The sequence below is a fragment of the Carcharodon carcharias genome, chromosome 8 (assembly GCF_017639515.1).
Source record: "Carcharodon carcharias isolate sCarCar2 chromosome 8, sCarCar2.pri, whole genome shotgun sequence".
Classification (NCBI taxonomy): Eukaryota; Metazoa; Chordata; class Chondrichthyes; order Lamniformes; family Lamnidae; genus Carcharodon; species Carcharodon carcharias.
In genome coordinates, this window is record NC_054474.1 from 88,760,338 (window position 1) to 88,780,675 (window position 20,338).

Sequence of the window (20,338 nt, forward strand, 5' to 3'; positions counted from 1 at the left end):
CGAGTCCTCATGACCCTTCGACAGAACTTGAGTTCGAGTCCAGGAAAGAGCTAAAATATAAGCTGGTTTAAGGTGTGTGTGTGGGGGGCGGAGAGATAGAGAGACAGAGAGGTGGAGGGGGGTGGTGTGGTTGTAGGGACAAACAAGCAGTGATAGAAGCAGATCATCAAAAGATGTCTTTAGCTCACGACCTAAAGTTGTTGAATTCAATATTCAGTCCGGAAGGCTGTAAAGTCCCTAGTCGGAAGATGAGGTGTTGTTCCTCCAGTTTGCGTTGGGCTTCACTGGAACAATGCAGCAAGCCAAGGACAGACATGTGGGCAAGAGAGCAGGGTGGAGTGTTAAAATGGCAAGCGACAGGGAGGTTTGGGTCATTCTTGCGGACAGACCGCAGGTGTTCTGCAAAGCGGTCGTGAGCTCCCTCCCCCATCCCCACCCCCTTTCTGTTTCCCCCTTCCTTTTTTTTTCCAATAAATTATAAAGATTTTCCTTTTCCCACCTATTTCCATTATAAAAAAAACCCCACTAGAGCTATACCTTGAGTGCCCTACCATCCATTCTTAATTAGCACATTCGTTTAGATAATATCACCAACTTTAACTTTAACACCTATGTGTTCTATTGTACTATTGTCGTTGACATCTTTTGATGATCTGCTTCTATCACTGCTTGTTTGTCCCTACAACCACACCACCCCCCTCCACCTCTCTGTCTCTCTATCTCTCCGCCCCCCACACACACACCTTAAACCAGCTTATATTTTAGCTCTTTCCTGGACTCGAACTCAAGTTCTGTCGAAGGGTCATGAGGACTCGAAACGTCAACTCTTTTCTTCTCCGCCGATGCTGCCAGACCTGCTGAGTTTTTCCAGGTAATTCTGTTTTTGTTTTGGATTTCCAGCATCTGCAGTTTTTTTGTTTTTATCTTCACATAATTTAGCTAGTTTGTTTTTCAGAATACCATTTTGTCTTTCCACCGCCCTAGTAGACTGGGGGTGGTATGGGCAGGAAAGGTGATGGTTGCATTGTAAGGCCTTCAACAGTTCCTTTATCACTTCAGCAATAAAATGAGGCCCATTATCACTTGATAAAATCTCTGGTATCCCAAACCTGGGTATATAATCAAGTAACAACAATTTTGCAGCAATAATAGCATCATTTTGTCAGGTGGGATACGCCTCCACCCATTGCGAGAACAGACATACTATAACTAAAACATAATTATATCCCATTTATTTAGGCATTTGTGTAAAGTCCATTTGTAGATGTACAAACGGGCCCCATGACTGGGGTCCCATACCAGCAGTCACTGTGAGCATCTTGCCTGGGTTATGTCACTGACAAAGCAGACATTGTGAAGCTATTTTAGCTGCCATGGTGAAAAACCCAGGCGCAAACCACATCTGCTGTGCCATTCTGTTCATCCCCCTTTGCCCGCATGGGTAAATGAATGTGACATGCGGGCAATCCAGGGCAGGAGTGAAGCAGGGTCAACTGCATGGCCACCAGAAGAAATCCAGAAGCCGTCAGAGCGTTGTGCTCACGATGCTTGAGTCCAACTGTGTCGTTCACGGGTAGATGCCTGTGACTGCAAGTGAATAAGATCAGTTAGACTAGCTACAGGAGAAGGGGTTGCAGCCTGATAACAAAGGGGAACCACAGATCCAGTGAGTCCGGCCAGTGGAACCTCCAAGAAACTGTCTGAGATTAATCACTCCGAAGCATCATTTCGTACATAGAAACCCCATTTATTAATTGTGCACAAGGGAGACAGCACAATGAGAGCCACTGTACAGTCTCATAGCAGAATACACGCAGACTTGTTAAAAGCATTTTTACAGCCAATCAGTAAATTTTGGACAAACCTATCCATTTATTTGCATAAGTTAACTGACCAATCCATGTTCCAGTAAATTTCCATTTCCCTCACAACAGATGTTTGGTTATGCAGTTGCTTATCACAACCCTGATTACATTCGGCCTGAGAAAGAACAAAATGGAATGTCTCAGGGCTCATCCTACAACTGTGGTCAGACAAGATGGTATTGTTTCTCAAGGTTGGAGTATTTTTCTCTTAGGCCTAGGCATACAATTCAACTTCTCCATTAACCCTTCCAGCACCAAATGGATTCCCTGTAGTTGCCTAGGCCACCACAGGCCTGGGGGGTACTTGGCAGGGTGAGGTCTCAAGTACTGTGGGGGAGGATGTCCAATCACATATTCTGCAGGTAATCAGGAAACGCACTCATCCCCTGGACCAAGCTGTCCATTGCCTCTCTTTAGCTGGTAGGTTTCCCAAGGCTCAGGAAGCCTGGTTGGTCAGAGTTCAATTTGAAATGGTTTATATGAGGCACATGTTTAAACTTCAAACCTGCCACTTGGGAATGGGTTGTGTCCCCCCACAAGCCCCAGCCCACCCCTCCGCTATTGAAACTGGAAATGGGTGCACTGAAATCTGGATTCAGATTTCTAACAGTTTAAGCTCCCACCTGACTCACACCCATTTGTTTTTGGGGTTGGAATCCCAGTGCCCCATTAATAGGTTTGTTATAAATTGAAGGTAAATTCAACAAATTGATCCATATCTGCACTTGCCTGGAAGGAAATGAAATTAGTTGTTGGTGAGTCATTGCCATATGACAGTGCTAAAGGTATTTTTTCTGTGGTGTAAAGTAATTTGTGTATTTGTGGAAACAACTTCAATACTGGGAATGGTGACATTTTGTAGAAGTTCTCATCTTAATCAGAAATTCCCAGAACACATTTAACAGGCAGCCAAGTAAATAGCGTGCCAAACTGGACCAAGATTTTGTCGAGTGACATGTGCTGGAGGCCTGGGAGTGACAGCCAATAGATTTTGTCTCATTCTTTGGGGAAATGTCTTGACTCCACACGGTGGAATAGCATCATTGCTGGTCAGGCACGGTGTAAAGGAATAAACCTGCTTCAATTCTCACCTCTGCAAAGCATAGAATATTCACTACTGGTAGAAAATAGAACTATGAATCTGGGTCACTCCTGGTCTCTTCACAGCGTAGGACTATGAAGCGCTCCTTAAAACTCACCTCTTTGACATTTTATTTGATTATGCCTCTGTGAAGCACCTTATGTTTTTCTATAGTAAAGGCGCTATATGAATGCAAGTTGTAATGGTGGCTATCGTACCGACAGTCGTGTTTCTGGAGAGAGAAATGTTCAAAGGGATATGGTAGCTATGTAACGTTGATCTCGAAAAGTGAAATAGGTTAGTTTGACCAAGCGCACTTTTCCCATGGTAATCGCAACTGTCTCCACTTTCCTTAGGAGTTTTTAAAGAAGGAATTCAGTGCGGAAAACATATTATTTTGGCAAGCCTGTGAACGCTTTCAGCAGATCCCAGCAGATGACTTGGACCAAGTAAGTGTTGGCTAATTCTAGTCCCTACATTTGCATTTTGTATGTCTTCAACTGTCTTCTTTCTTCCAGAAGGCACCAGCTGAGGTAGGGACATCTATCTGCTGGCTGTCCTCATGTTGTTTCCCCTAAAGAACACCGATCATGCCCAAGTGTGGACAATGAGGCCCCTGATTTCCTGTTTGACGCAATGACAAGGGATCCTTGACAAAGTGGGACTTTAATCTGCCCCTTGCCTACATTCATGACCTCTGACCCCAGCCCTGGAATTGGGGGACATTTAAGTATTTTGAGTGGGCACTGAAGCTATTTACAGCAATTCCCAGTTCTGGTTAGGATGAGAGAATATGAACGTAGGAAATGATAGACAACAAACGGTCAGTGCACCTCCACCCTGGTAGTCGATCTGATATAAGGGGAGATGGTGGTATAGTAGTAAGGTCACTGGACTCGTAATCAGGTCCAAATACCAACACGACAGCTGGTGAAATTTAAGTTCAATTGATAAATTCAACCACTTAATTTTAAACAAACCTGGAATGAAAACTAGTCTCAGTAATAGTGACAATGAAACCCTCATTGATTTATGTAAAAAGTCACCAGGCTCCCCAAAGCCTTTTGGTGAAGGAAATCTGCTGTCCTGTTTCTTCTGACATTTCTTCCTTCTTTCTTAACCGAGGTTTTCCACCCATGGTGGTTGACAGGGCCCTCAACCGTGTCCGGCCCATCTTCCAAGCATCCGCCCTCACACCTTCCTCTCCCTCCCAGAAACATGATAGGGTCCCCCATGTCCTCACTTATCACCCCACCAGCCTCCGCATTCAAAGGATCATCCTCTGCCATTTCTGCCAACTCCAGCATGATGCCACCACCAAACACATCTTCCCTTCACCCCCCCCGGCAGCATTCCATAGCGACTGTTCCCTCAGGGACACCCTGGTCCACTCTTCCATCACCCCCTACACCTCAACCCCCTCCCACGGCACCTTCCCATGCAACTGCAGAAGGTGCAACACCTGCCCCTTTACTTCCCCCCTCCTCACCATCCGAGGGCCCAAACACTCCTTTCAAGAGAAGCAGCATTTCAATTGCACGTTCCTCAATTTAGTCTACTGCATTCGCTGCTCCCAATGCGGTATCCTCTATATTGCAGAGAACAAACGCAGACTGGGTGACCACTTTGCGGAACACCTTTGCTCTGTCCACAAGCATGACCCAGACCTCCCTGTCGCTTGCCATTTCAACACACCACCCTGCTCTCATGCCCACATGTCCATCCTGGGCCTGCTGCAATGTTCCAGTGAAGCTCAACGCAAACTGGAGGAACGGCACCCCACCTTCCGATTAGGCACTTTACAGCCTTCCGGACTTAACATTGAGTTCAACAATTTCAGGTCTCCATCCCCACCCCCTTTCCGATGCCCCTTTTTTCTAATAATTTATATATTTTTTTTATTTATTTTTATTTTCCCACCTATTTCTATTATTATTTTAAAATTTATTTCCATCCGTTGTTTTATCTCCACCTTTTAGCCTATTTCGATCCCTTCCCCCTACCCCACCCCAACTAGGGCCATCTGTCACTTGCTCATCCTGCTTTACACCCTTAATGTCACCATTAGCACATCCTTTAGCTCATATCACCACCGTCAACACACCTTTGTCCTTTTGTCTATGACATCTTTGGCAATCTCTTCTTTGCCTCCACCTATCACTGGTCCTCTATCCAGCTCCATCTGTCCCCCCCCCCCACCACCTCTACCCGCTTATATTTCACCTAATTTCTATTTTTCCTAAGTCCTGATGAAGAAGTTATACGGATTTGAAACGTTAACTCTGTCTTCATCTTCACAGATGCTGTCAGACCTGCTGAGTTTTTCTAGCTAATTTTGTTTTTGGTTTTGTTCCTGCTGTCCTTATTTGGTCTGGCCTATGTGTGACTCCAGACCCACAGTAATGTGGTTGACTCTAACTATCCTCAAAGGGCAATTGGAATGGGCAACAAATGCTGGCAGCTGAGCAACATCCCATGAAAGAATTAAAAAAAAACTAATAGTAGCTATCGATCTACAATGGAACCAAGTGTTGGGGAGCATTTCCTCCTAAACATTTCAGATGTTTCAAAGTACTCATTTTCTGTATCACAAATTGTTGTTTTCTGAAAAAAATCTGTTTGATTTGCATTTGAATGAATCAAAAACTAACTGCTTCTGTCATCTCACAGAAACCTGTTCTACAGATTGACTGCTCACTCCCTGAAAAATTGGGCAGGATTTAGTGCAGCCCATCATGCTGGGAAACATGACGGCCAGGCCCACATAATCGCAGGAGGGGGCTTGCCTCGGTCTCCCAGAGGTGGCAAAACCTCCCTAGTTAAGTCGGAGCGGGAAGGAGCTGATGCGGGATTCTCGGCCACCACCAGTGGGATATCAATTAGACTCATTAATGAGGCAACTAACACCCATTATCCCTGAGCCCAATGCAATTTAGTGTTGGCTCAGCGATTAACTGGGAGCTGCAGAGCTTTTCTGCACCTTCTGAAAGCTGCCCAGCAAACCTTATTGAGTTTGCCAGAGGCTTCCTGGGGTAGGGGGGTTTGTTCCTCGTAGTCAAGAGCAGTGACTGATGAAGGGAACCAGCCAGCGGGAAGTTGAGGGGGAGTGCTGAAAGCCACCCCTCTACCCTTACCTCTGACACTCCCTGTCTGCCATCCCATGACCTCTGTACTGCTATCGCCCGCCTATGGTATGGACTCCCTTGGCAATCCTGGGTCTCTGGTGAGTGCAGTGCTGGCAGCTGCCACTGCTCCTGGTGGGCCTGGTGGCTGAGAAGCTGTCAGCCTCTGATTGGCTGGCAGCTCTTGGCAGGCAGGAATTTCACCGCCGGGGAACCTAATTGCAGGGTAGGCCCGACTGTGACCATATTAGTGCCTGAATGGCACTTGATTCTCTCAGACCTTCCCCACGGAAGTAACTGGGAGTGGGAGTGCCCTGCTGTCCTCTAACCGGCAGGTGAGACCCCCCCCCCCCCCCACCCCCCGCCCCCGTCAGTCCAACAAAATCTCGGCCATTGTCTCTGCAGTTTAGTCTTGATTTCCATAGATTGATTTGCCAGTTACAGATGGCTGTTTCTGTAACATAGTCAATCACTTGTTAATGAATTGCACTGCAAAATCTAGCCTTTCAAATTTTATAAATTCAAAGACCTCTGGCAATGCTGGAAAATAAATACGCTGAGGGGAAAACAACACAATACATTGAATCCCTAATATTTATGTCATCATAACGTCTGGGCAGATGTCTTATGTGACTTGCTCCAAATTTGGCATAAATCTTGAGAGGGAGGGGAATGGAAAAATCCATTGCCACAGGCTCCACCCCCAACTGCACCCTGGCCTGGATACGGGTGCTGTTTGATCACCTCAGGAGAGCAAATTTATGGTTGGCTTTGGGAGTCACAGTGAAGCTTGATTCTTTCCTCTCCAACCACCCACCCATGAGCAGCCTCGGGTTTGAGAGCAGGAAACCTGTCTGTTTCTCCATCTTCTGGCTTGCCTTCAAGAGTGGAGTTGAGGCCACAGTCAGGCCAGCCATGATTTTATTGTACGGTGGAGCAGGCTCGAGGGGGCGAATGGCTCCTAATCTGTGTGTTCGTATGTGAGATGCTGAAGACAACTGCCCCATCAATATTGTGCCTTTCAACAACAAAGGATGTCCCGAAGTGCTTCACAATTACTCTACTTTTGAAATGTAGTCATTATTGTAAAGTAGGAAACCTGGCAACCAAAACAAGACACCACAACTACAATGTGATGAATAACCAGATCATCTGTTCTTTTCACTGATGTTGGTTGAGGGGAAATATTGTCCAGGACACCAGGGAGGACACTGTTGCTACCAAAGCAAAACACCACAGACGCTAGAAATCTGAAAAATAAAAGGAGAATGTCTGAAATATTCATAAGGTGAAGCTGCATCTCTGGAGAGAGAGAAACAGAATTAACGTTTCAGGTTGATAACCTTTCATCAGAACTTGGAAAGTTCAAAATGCAGCGGGTTTTATACCAGGCAGGGAAAGGAGGGAAGGGGTGGTGTTGGGGGGGATGTTGTTGGTGTGAAGGGGTGGTGGCAGTGGGCAGCAGGAGTAAGAACAAAAGGGTATGTCTGTGATAGGGTGGAAGGAGAGATAAAATGACAAAAGGGATGATGATGCAGGCAAAATAGATGGCCATGGAACAAGTAAAAAAGCAAAAGATGTGATTAATGGAGGTATAAATGGGAAAAGCAGAATCATTACCAATAGGTGCTATCTAAAAACAAGAGAAAACACAAAAATGCATCAAAACAAAGGGAGCAGAGGCTATGATCGGAAATTATTGAACTCAACATTGAGTTTGAAAGGTTGTAAAGTGCAGAATTAAAAGATGAGGTACCATTCCTTGAGTTTCCATTGAGCTTCATTGCGATGGTGTAGGAGACCAAGGATAGAGATGACAGGGTAGGAATGTGTGGAAGATTAAAATGACAAGTGGACGGAAGCTCATGGTCATGCTTGTGGACTGAATGAATGTGATCCACAAAGTGGCCACCCAATCTCCCTAAGGTAGAGCAGACTGCACTGTGAACAGCGAAGTACACTAAATTGAAAGAAATACGACTAAATCACTGTTTCACCTGGAAGGAGTGTTTGGGGCTGCGGACAGTGAGAAGGATGGAGGAATAAGGGCAAGGACTGCATCTCCTATGCTTGCATGGGAAGGTGCCATGGGAAGGGGACAGGGTATTGGAGTGGGAATGTCCCTTTGGAATGCTAAAAAGGGAGAGGAGGTGAATGTGTGTTGGCGGTGGCATCATGCTGGAGGTGGCAGAAATGGCAGAGAATGACCTGTTGAATGTGGAGGCTGGTGGGGTGGAGAGTGAGGACAAGGGAAATCATAATGGTTCTGTGGGAGCTGGAAAAAGGGATGAGAGCAGAGGTGTGAGAAATGGAGCAGACATGGTTGAGAGCCCTGTCAACTATGGTGGAGGAGGGAAGGAGGAATCCTCAGTTGAAGATAAAAGAGCATATTGGTAACATTGGTATGAAAGCTTGCAATGTCAGAACAGATATGATGGAGTTTAAGAAACTGGAAGAATGGAATAGTGTCCTTCCAGGAAGCAGAGTGTGACGAAGTATAGTTGAGGTAACTGTGAGAGTAGCTGGGCTTATTGAAGCTATCTCAATATTGTTTATTAATAGTATATTTTTATATATCTCCTAATTACTCAGGTATAACTCCCAGCATTACATGAATGGCGTTGTTTTGACCCCTTTCCCTTTGTTCTTGTGTTAAGCTCTCAAAGATTGCTAGCGAGATCTACAGCACGTACTTGTCCAGCAACTCCCTCAGCCCCATCAACATCGACAGGCAGGCACAACTGGAGGAGGATGTTCTCAACGACCCCACGTCAGATATGTTCAAAGCACAACAGCTTCAGGTAGTCTCTTCTCGGCTTTGTCTCATTCCACCACATGATCAAGTGTCATACTTTCAGGAGGTTAAGTCACCTCTGGTATTAGTCTGCAGTCTTAGAGCCAATACTTTTAGGAAGAGTTTGTGTGTGAAACCTTTACTGGGCTTCATACTTCCTGGTTGGGGCATGTCCATTGTGCACAGAACCCATTTCAGCCTGAAAATCAGCAGAGGAAACTTTCTGCCGTAAAGTTTTAAGAACCTAAAGATTGCAGGAGCAATATTGGATAATTTCATTTTACTTATACCGAACCAATCTTTGACCATGTCTGCTCTTGCAGGTAAACAGCCACCATCTATCCCATCAGACTAGATGTCAGCCATAGCTCAGTGGCAGCATCCCCACCTCATAGTCAGACATTCATGGATTCAACCCCTGCTCCAGAGACTTAAGTACATCATTTCGGCTGAGTCTACAGTGCAATACAAGGGAATGCTGTATTGTAGGAGGCACCATCTTTTCATGGGACGTTGAACCAAGGCGCTGTCTCGTCTTTACTGTGGATGTAAAAGACCCTATTACATTGTTTTGCAGAGGAGCAGGAGGTTTAACCCCAGTGTCCTGCCCAATATTTTATCCTCAACCAACATCTTTAAAAAAGATTATCTGGCCATTTATCACACTGCTATTTGTGGGAGCTTGCTGTATGCAAATTGGCTGCCAGGATTCCTACATCACAACAGTGACTGCACTTCAGAAGTCCTTCATTGGTTCTGAAAAATTGCAGCAAAGTGCAGTATAAAGTGTAGGATAGATAAATGCAGGACATTGCACAATTCCAGCAGATCATTTTCCATCGCTGGACAGAAAATCATAGGCTGAGGGCTCCACCAAAGTAGAAAATCTCTGCAGTTAATTAGATTTTTCTTCTCACATTGGAACTCAGTTTAAGAATCAGAATCATGCAGCACCGAGTGGAAGCATTTGGCCTGTTATACCTGTGCAAAAGATCTAACTTATAAGCCCCATTTCACTGACCTTTCCCGAAAGACATGCAAATTTTTCTTGACTAAGTATTCATCCAATTTCCATTTGAAAATTTTAATTGAATCTGCTTCCACTACCCTTTCACATTTTAGATCATCACAATTTGTTGCATTTTTGTTCCTCATAGTATTTCTGTTTCTTTTGCTAACTACCTTAAATATGCTTCATGGTTAGTAATGTTTCTCCTTATTTACTCTATCAAAATCGTATGATTTTTGAACATCTCTGTCAAAACTCTTCTTTCCCTTCTCTGCTCTAAGGAGAACAACAGATTCCTTCAATCTCTCCTCTGCGCCCATCCCCCCCTAAAGCTTTGTCATCCTTCATAAGGTGCAGTGACCAGAATTGAACACAATATTCCAACTGAGGCCGAACTAGTGTTTAGTAATGCTTCAGCATAACTCCCATGCTTTTGTACTTTATGCCTTACTGACCTCTGGGGAACAACATTTGAAAACAACCATTCACCACCACACTTTGCTTTCTGTCCCTTAGCTAAATATGTATCCATGCTGCCACTGTACTTTTAGCCCCATGCAATGTATTTTTGCTTGTAAGTCTATTGTGTGGGGGCACTTTGTCAAAAGCATTCTGAAAGTCCATCTACATAACATCAGTTGTATTTTTTTAAAACCTCCTGAATTTGACATATTTACCTTGGTTCTCTAGTTTATTATGAACCTTACCTTTGTTGTAAGTTCCCTTTTCAGCTTTACTGCAATTTCTAAATCTTTAATCATCCAGGAAACTTCAGTTTGGATGACCCCTTTATGGAAATCTGCCACTTCTGTGCCTGAACTATCTCCTCTCTAAAGGGCTCTCTTTGTTCAGTTACTGTTTTGTGCAAGTATTTTTGTTTCGAATCCATCTGAGCCAGATCCCTTTTTAGCTCACTGAAATTAACTCTCCATGAGTTAAGTTGTTTTAGGTCTGATGTTTTTTTTTTCATTCATTCATGGGTTGTGATTGTCGCTGGCGAGGCCAGCATTTATTGCCCATCCCGAATTACCCTTGAGTGTGTGGTGGTGATCTGCCTTCTTGAACTTCTGCAGTCCATAAGTTGTAGGTATATGCATAGTGCAGCCAGGGAGGGAGTTCCATGTCCTTTACATGAGTTATTCTAAACTTGACAATATTATGATCACTGTTCCTCAAATTTTCTTCCATTGAAACATGGTCCACTTCATTCTTCAGAGACCCAGAACTGCTTCCTTCCTCGTTCTCTCCTCAAGAAAGTTTTCTTTTACACGTTTCAGGAATTCCTCCCCCTTTTTGCCCTTTACACTGTCTGTATTAGGATAACTGAAATCCCCCATTATCACTAAAGTTCTTCCATCTTTCTGTTATTTGCCTGCAAATTTGCTCCTTCATCTCCTTCCCAATATTTGGTAGCCTAAGGCATACACCTAGTAGCATAATAGCTCCTCTATTGTTCTTTAATTCTTTAATTAGATTTTGGATTTACAACACTACATTATATTTCCCTCTTTACAGATCTTTAATCTGATGAAGTTTGACAGCTACACACGTTTTGTGAAATCCCCACTTTACCGGCAGTGTGTGTTGGCAGAGGTCGAGGGTCAACCACTGCCTGGTAGTAACTCACAAGGGAGCTTTCTGACCTTGGAATACAGACCTGACAAGGAGAGTGTGAGCCCCTGTGACTCCAAGAAGGTAAGGTCAAATCCCTAACAGGGGATTATGGAGAATCTGACACAACCTTTAACTTACAGCTCCTTGGGTACTTCTATTAAATTAACTTACAGCACTGAAAACCACATCATCCTCCTTGGTGCTCCTTTTAATTTTATGCAGCATACCAGTGGTAGTATGTTCACTTTAACAGGTTAAATTCCACTCTGCTCCATTTGGATGTACCTAAACCTTGGCTCTTGCCAATCTATGACCTAGCATTGTAGTAGGCAGGGTGTGTTACAACAGAGATAGTGGGCACTCCATATCAGGCCAGTGGAATTTTCTTATGTGGATAAAGTCTTGGAGGAGTCTCTTAAGCACTGAATGGGCCTGATTTTGCTGGAATGGGGCTTTTCCAGCTTGCCCTGTTAGTTAGATTTGTTCACACATGCTTAGGTTTTACAAATTTTTGTTGGAAGTGTGAGCTGATGGCAAGAACAACAGGACAGTTCTGATCATTGTGAACAACAGGACAGTGTGTCACCTTTATAAATGAAAATTAAAGATTGAGAAATAAATAAAGAAAGGAGGGTAAATTAAAATGGGTGAATTTAATGTCAAATCATGTACAGAAAAGAAAAACAGAGAGGGAAAGATTGGATTTAAGCAAGAAAACAAAAAAAGAGGCAGAAAGGAAAAGTGAGTAAAAAACTAAAAATTCAAAATTTGAATTTTAAAATCTCCAACAACTATTCACAACCTGAAGGAATGAGAGTCACACTTATAAAGTTCTCTTTCTAGACCGGAAGTTGATTGGCAGTCAACAACAATTACCGGGTTGTTTTAGAGTATTTACACTTTTAGTTTCTGGACTCAACTCTCTGTGGTGAGTTTAATGGGAATTTATCCGTAAATCCAGCAACTTCCCAAAACACATCATTGATGCCATTTTGAAAGGTGTAAATTGTCCAGCAGTTTGTGACACTTCGCATTTCACATCTGTGCTGTGATTGGGTGAATTTCAGGAAGCTAAGCATGGATACCATAGCTTATTTCTTTACAGGGCTTTTTGGCAGGTGCTCCATCAGGTAGCCAATTGAGCTAAAAACAAAAAAACTGTGGATGCTGGAAATCCAAAACAAAAACAGAATTACCTGGAAAAACTCAGCAGGTCTGGCAGCATCGGAGGAGAAGAAAAGAGTTGACGTTTCGAGTCCTCATGACTCTTCAACAGAAGTCAGTTCTGTTGAAGGGTCATGACGACTCGAAACGTCAACTCTTTTCTTCTCCGCCGATGCTGCCAGACCTGCTGAGTTTTTCCAGGTAATTCTGTTTTTGTTGTAGCCAATTGAGCTGTTTTGTTGAACCTTTCAGCTTTTTAATCTCTGGTGGACAAGTGTTTTCTCTTCTTCACTATGAGTTGCTGGCTGATTTGCACATTAATAATGCTGTGTGTCATTCATAGCCCTTTATTTATTCAACTAAATTTGCCCCATGTCTTTTTCGTATGGCACACATTTGATTGAGCCCAGGTGAGACAGATCAGGCATTGGAATACTTTCACTTCCTGTGAGCAGGTGATCACCATGATGATGTATCTTTTACTGTACTGTAGCAAAAGAAGAAGCTGAAGTCAGGAAAGTCTTTCAGCAGTATTCCACAGGACAGCTATGATAGAAAAGGAGGAAACTTGGAAAAACAGATCCGGAGGAGTAAAAGTAAACTGAATCGGAAGAACGAGAAAAGAGATTCCTTGGGAGGTTAGTCATGAAAACTACCTAATAAGTGGATTATAGTGTGGTGTAGTATGATATAATGGGTTGTAATACAATGTATGAGGTAACAGTGGTCTGTAATAGGGTAAATATGATATAATGGATCGCAATGCAATTCTGTGGAGTGCAATGAGTTATAATGAATTGCAATGCAGTTCAATGATATGCTACAGGATACAAAGGGATTTTCTCATTCGTTAACAGACCTTGTTGTTTTAAAGTAAGTATGATGACCTATCACATCTGGCATGTTAGAGGACAATTTACTTCTGATTTTTAAGTATATATTTTTCCTAATTTTCTACCTCTTCATTCCCTCCTGAACATAGCCTAAACTAGGGTACAGTTCCACAGGCACCAACTACCCTTGATATCCCATTAATGTTGTCAGGCTAATCAACCATATAGGGCATAGCATCCCATCCTTATTCTGCATTCACCTGTCACTGAACTGAGCTATTCTAGCAATATTGCAGTAACAGTTGATTTTTATGTTGTGCACGGTGGATTATCTTCACTGTCAGCTTTGTTGCTGCCTTGGAATGGACTTCATAACAAACAAAGTACATCCCATCCACTACCTTAAACATCCACCGCCCCCCCCACCCACCCACCTCGACCTGCAGCGTGCACTATCTCACTCAGATTTCTTTGACAGCACCTTCCAAACCCGCAACTTTCACCACTGAAAGGTATGGGGAAGGGAATACCATCAACTCCAAGTTCCTGTCCAAGTCACATACAACTCAGATTTGAAAATAAACTGCCATTCCTTCATCGTTGCTGGGTCAAACTCCTGGAAATCCTTACCTAACAGAAGCGTGGGATACCTTCATCACACGGACAGCAGTGGTTCAGGAAGGTGACTTGCCATCAGCTTCTCGAGGGAGCTAGGGATGTGCAATAAATGTCAGCTTTTAATAAATGTCTGCCAAAATCATTAAATAATTGCTTTTAAAAAGGTCAAAGTTTTCGTATAGCCACTAACCTCTCTGTCAGAAAGACAGCTTGAAGTTCCAACTGGCTATGCTTGTCCACCTCTGGGTGGTGTAACAACACTCATAGACCACACAAGTTGGAGATATTGCAACAGAACAATCACCCGTTACCAAACCACTTTGAGCACAGCTCCCTGTTACAGTTAAACAGAAAATGCTGGAACTACTCAGCAGGCCAGGCAGCATCTGTAGAGAGAAAAACAGGTAACGTTTCAATTTCTCTTCCCAGATGCTGCCTGACCTGCTGAATATTTCCAACATTTTTGCCTTCATTTCAGATTTCCAGCATCTACAGTATTTTGCTGTTGTATTATATTGTCCCCCATTACATTTAACGGAGAGGACTTTCCCAGCTTTTATGTGTATCGTTTTTTTGCCTGTGGTTTTCAAATTCTAAACATCAAAAATACTTATTATGACAATCAAGGTTTTTTTAATGCCTTCCCCCACCTCCCAATCTGTCTGGTGTCAGTGATTGCTCAGCTGGTGATGCCCTCACCCCTGAGTCAGATAGGTTGTGGGTTTTAGCTCCACTCTTGAGAACTGAACACACAATGTAGGCTGACAGCCCAGTCCAATGCAGAGGAAGTGCTGCGCTATCTAAGCTCCAATCTTTCAGATGAACTATTAAATCGAGGCTCTGTTGATCCTCGTGGGTGAACCTAAAAAATCTATTTGAAGAAGATCAAGGAAAGTTTTCCTGATGTCCTGGACCAATATATATTCCTGAACCAGCAGCAATTAACCTGATCAGCAACCTTTTACGGTGTGTGTCTGGCATGCTCTTTAACTGTGGAGAGGACCATCGTCCAGACTGATCTTGTCCCCATCCATCCCTCCACAAGCGAGAGTCACTGGGAATAATTTGGTAGCCTACCAATCAGCTATCTTAGTTGAGGTTATCTAGTTTGTTGCGGACGAAGGATGGATCCATCTTGGTGGTCTATGCAACTTAATACCAAATAGAAGGTGGCTTCACCCACTCACTCACCAGGGAAACTAATTGATGCTTTTTATAACTTGATCTAGGGCATTTGAAACATTTTACCATGTGATTAACAATTCCCCCTCTCTCTTTTTAGTGGACTTTGCAGAAAGTAATGGCCTCTCCCTATCACGCCGTGAGTCCCAGGGGTCTGTGTATTCAACAGCCAGCTTGGAACTTGGTTTCCTCAGCTCTCTGCAAGCTAGAACTGAGGTAAGATAAAGAGGGGAAAAAATGAAATCTGTGTTTGAGGTTACCCAAATCTACGGTAGACGTTGTGGAGGGGGACTGCACTTTGGGTGCGATGGGCAATCTGGGCCAGTTGAACCTAAAACATCATACAGCCAAGGAAGAACAGAACAGCCTTAGTTACATGAGGTGCTACAGAGCTGAACCTCGCTTCCAACTTGTTGCATGCCACCCTGACTCAGCAAACCCCCTGGCCTCTCAGCATGTCAATGGCTGAGACTCAGCAGCAGCTGCCCTAAAAAATGCATGTTTGGGATTTGGCCTCCAGCTATTTAAGTGAGTCTGTCCATAGGAATTCTTCAAATGAAATTGGTTTCAAATGGACCAGCCTTGAGGACAGATTATCTACTTATCTGCCTATCAGGCAGTGCATTCCACAATCTAACTGTTCAGCATGTAAAAATATTTTTCTTCATGGTTCCTCTGGGTCTTTGGTCAATCAACTTCAATCTGTTAAATGGAGCTTTAGAGAACTGAAACAATTCAAGTTACATCTCTAGCCTCTGTTGGGGTAGCTAATCTCAGCTGGGGTAATGCCACAGAGCTACGGCTCAATGTTTCAGGGAATACTCAGCCGTGTTTCTCTTGATCAGCATGCAGTTACAGCAATGGCCTTAGCTATAGTGCTTGCCAGAAATGAATAACGTGTCTATGCTCATTGTCCAGACTTGTATGTGTAGAATGGACAGTTGGAAAAGTTGTCCATGAATGGACTAGGCTCTCTTAAATGCTCTCTTAACTGGGTCATCATATGCAGCAAGGAATAGGGCATCAGAATTACATTTTGACCACTCCCCCCACCCCACCCGATTTTTTCCTTTAATTTGATTTTTTCTGCGGTGACCTTTTCTCACCTGAACCATGTCTTCAGTCCACGATGACAGTGTTAACAATTAAGCAGCAAGTTTGGCTTCCTGTTTAAACCTGGAGGAGGTAGACCTGTCATTGGGAACTGGAATTTTTAAAAAATTCTTTCCCAGATAACCCTATGGGTCAATGCCCCAATGGGCAGGATGCCTCTTAATGAACAAGATACTTGAAGCACCTCTGTTAAGCTGCAGTGTCAGTCTAGTCCTTGGGCCGAATAGAGTATCCTTAGTACCTGGCTCTGCCACCTGTGCCTATGCTTTCTGGACTTGGGTAAGTGGGATGTGCCCTTTCAGGGAGAAAGTGTGCAATACCCAGTCAAATAGAAACAACAGCAACAACAACTTGCATTTATATAGCACATTTAACAAGCATCCATAGGCATTTCATAGGAGTACCTGAAACCAAGCCTCAAAAGAAGATATTAGGAAGGGTAACTAAAATCTTGGACAGAGGTAGATTTTAACAACGGTATTAAAGAAGGATGGAGAAGCGGACAAATTTACAGAGGCAATTGTAAAGTTTAGGGCCTAGCCCACTAAGGGCATGGCCATACTTGGTGGAGAAAAGTCAGTGGGAACTGCATAATAGTACAGGATTAGAGGGCCTGTAGGGCTTGAGGTGGTTTTAGCGATTGAGAGGGGGCCCTACAAGACTACTGTGGACTTTCCATTTGCAATGAAGGGTTTCCAAGCATGGATGATTAGAAAGAAAACTACGCTGAGATATATTATGATGGCGTTTTAACATATTCCGTTGCTCTTGGTTGCAGATTGAGAGACCGAGCCCAGAGATAGATAAAGAAAAGAAAGTGAAATACTGCTGCATTTACCTCCCTGACAAAACGGCCTCTTTAGCAATGGTTCGGCCTGGCTTAACCATCCGAGACTTATTGACTGGCGTCTGTGAAAGACATGGGATTCCTTTGGCTGCCACAAGTGTCTATCTGGCTGGAAGTGAGAAGGTAAGTTGGCTTTTTAACACTTCATGATTTACAGGCCGTTTGATTTTGAGGTAGCTTTCCTTGCTGTCCTCATGGGTAAATTACTCTGTGGTTTAGGCTTCATATACAGCAAAAGGCCCTGGCTCAGTTCATTAAAACAGCAGTAGGCCATGCATCCACTCGAGCCTGTTCCATAATTCTATTAGATTATGGCTGATCTATACCTCAACTCCCCTTCCCTGCCCTTTCTTCAAATCCTCAAGTTAAAATTCTCATCCTATAGCCCCACAACCTTCCAAGATATCTGCACCCTTCCAATGCTGATCTCTTCAGTCTCCCAATTTTAATCGCTACAGCACTGATGGCCTTGCCTTCACCTGCCTAGGCCTTAAGCTCCCTCCTTAAACCTCTCCACCTCTTTCTGCTCATTTAAGATGTTCCTTAAAACCCATCTCTTTAACAGCCTTAACATCTCTAACCAAGATTTTGGTCATCCACCCTGATTTCTCCTTAAATGGCTCAAATTTGCTCTGCTGCAAAAATAGTTTGCTATTTTAATACATTAAAGGTGCTATATAAAGATAAGTTGTTGTTTTTGTCCTGCATCAAGAAACGCACATGTGGACTTTCTCAGGAATTAGGAGCAATTGCCTTTCCAGGCCATTCTTGGTACATTAACTTGAAGGTGGTGCAAGGGTGAGACAGTGGCATAATGGTATTGTCACTGGGTTGGTAATCCAGAGACTCAGGGGAATGTTCTAGGCACTTGGGGTTCAAATCCCACCATGGCAAATATTGGAATTTGAATCCAATAAAAATCTGGAGTTAAAAAACTAATGATGACCATGAAACCATTGCTGCTAGTTATAAAAACCCTATCTGGTTCACTAATACAGGCCTACATGTTGACTCTTAACTTGAGCAAACCATTCAGTTATATAAAAGCATGTTAATAAGGAATGAATCTGGGCAGACCACCTGGCATCACCATAATAATGGCAAACTCAGCTCCATTGATTCTGCAAAGTCCTCCTTACTAACCCAACCCACAACGACTACCATCTAGAAAGACAAGGGCAACAGACATATGGGAACATCACCACCTGGAAGTTATGCTGTCACTGGGCCAAAATCCTGGAACTCCCTCCCTAACCGCACTGTGGGTGTACCTACACCACATGATTCAAGAAGGGATAGACAATAAATGCTGGCCTAGCCAGTGATGCCCACTTCCTGTGAATGAATGAAGTTTGTATCTGTTTTTCACACTAAAAACAAAGCCTTCATGTGCAGAATAAATTAAATCACCCTCTATTGAAAATAATGTATAAATGTATCTATATTTTTATATTAATGATACTAACAGCAGGTTGTGACACAGCCTGAATTATTTGGGTCTACTCCCACTTGTACAGTTTTTACATTCAATCAGTAACTTTTCTAACATACCTAACGTATTTAGCTAAAGTTTGGAAATCATAACATTCAACAGTTTAATCAGAATGTTTAGAATCTGGAACTCGCCAGTTGAGGAAAACAGCAAAGAAACATTTAAGGGGAAATTAGGTAATTGTTGGATCCTAGTCACCAGTTTGTTGGATCCTTGTTGTGAGGCGTGGTCCATTTGGTACTAATGATACAGTTGAATAGCAGACACTTCATAGGTAGAAACTCTGTTTATTTACAAAGGTACTCAGTAGCAACTAAACATGTGCTTACACTTCAAACTCTATCTCTACAATCTGCTAACTACTGATAACAGAGATGGACACGCTATTGGGTACTAAGGTCATGTGATCTTCCATTATAACATTCTTCTTAAAGGTATATTACACATCAGATTACAGAATGTACATGAGGGAGAAAGGAAGTGAAGGATATATTGTAAGGGTTGAATGGGGTAAAACGGAAGGCTTGTGTGAAGCATAAAAACTGGCATAGAGGAGTTGAGTTGAATGGTGTGTTTCTGTGCTGTAAATTCTACATAAATCCAGGTGTTAGCCTGATCAGACAGGCCCTGCACTTTGTATTGGTTTAACACAATGTTTTCACTTCATAGTGAAGTGAATGCTCGACATCAGTGAAGGGAGAAGTTATAATCTTAGTTTGCACTACTGCAGGAAGTAAAAGCGGTTTTGTAATTTAAAAAAAAAGTGATTTAGTGAAGTCAAGAGTATTTTATCACCACATAGCATTTTTTTTTGTTCAACCAAGTTTCACATGGCTTCACTCCATCGATGCCTGTTTTCAGGCCCAGCGCTGTCACAAGGGTTTCATATGTTACAAAGGCGTGTACTACTGAGAAACCTAGCAATAGGAACAACCAAAGGTCATTCAGCCCCTCAAGGCTATTCCATCATGATCTTGAACTCCAGATAAAATTCTGTTAATCTCTGTTTTGATAGTTTCAGTTGACCAATGGCATCCACAGCCTTTGGGCAGAGAGAATTCCAGAATTCTGCTATCCATTGTGTGAAAAAATCCTCCCTGATTTCATTCCTTAATGGCCCATCTCTACTATTAAGATAAAAGCAAAAAAACTGCGATTACTGGAAATGTGAAATAAAAATGGAGATGCTAGAAAAACGCAGCAGGTCTGGCAGCATCTGTGAAGAGAAAAACAGAGTTAACGTTTCGCACCTGTATGACTCTTCTTCAGAGCTCTGAGATAGACTTGAAATGTTAACACTGTTTCTCTCTCCATGGATGCTGCCAGACCTGCTGAGTTTTTCCAGCATTTTCTGTCTCTATTTCTTATATTAAGATTATGGGCCAGATTTTTTGCCATGGAGGAGGAAAGCTGGAGTTGGGAAATTTCCCAACCCAGCAGACCCGCCTCCATGGAAATGACCACTGCATGCACTATCATTGCTCCAGGTGGGCAGGCCATGATCGAGCTAGGTCTTTTGCCTCTGGGGGCAATTCAGAGGCAGCCACAGAGATGGATGAGCGCTGAGGAGGGCTGGTTGGAAGGCCTGCCTCTCTTCTCTGAGA

The 20,338-nt window shown here is 43.2% G+C and overlaps 1 protein-coding gene across 1 annotated transcript in view; it reads left to right on the top strand.

Annotated features, from left to right (window-relative positions):
- The window catches only part of LOC121281101 (regulator of G-protein signaling 14-like), a 112,809-nt gene that overhangs the window by 73,832 nt on the left and 18,639 nt on the right, over nt 1–20,338 (top strand). The window contains exons 4-9 of the mRNA XM_041193778.1: nt 3,303–3,395; nt 8,726–8,869; nt 11,387–11,566; nt 13,143–13,287; nt 15,383–15,498; nt 17,174–17,365. Coding sequence (XP_041049712.1) covers nt 3,303–3,395; nt 8,726–8,869; nt 11,387–11,566; nt 13,143–13,287; nt 15,383–15,498; nt 17,174–17,365 — 870 coding nt within the window. The remainder of the gene's footprint in view (nt 1–3,302; nt 3,396–8,725; nt 8,870–11,386; nt 11,567–13,142; nt 13,288–15,382; nt 15,499–17,173; nt 17,366–20,338) is intronic.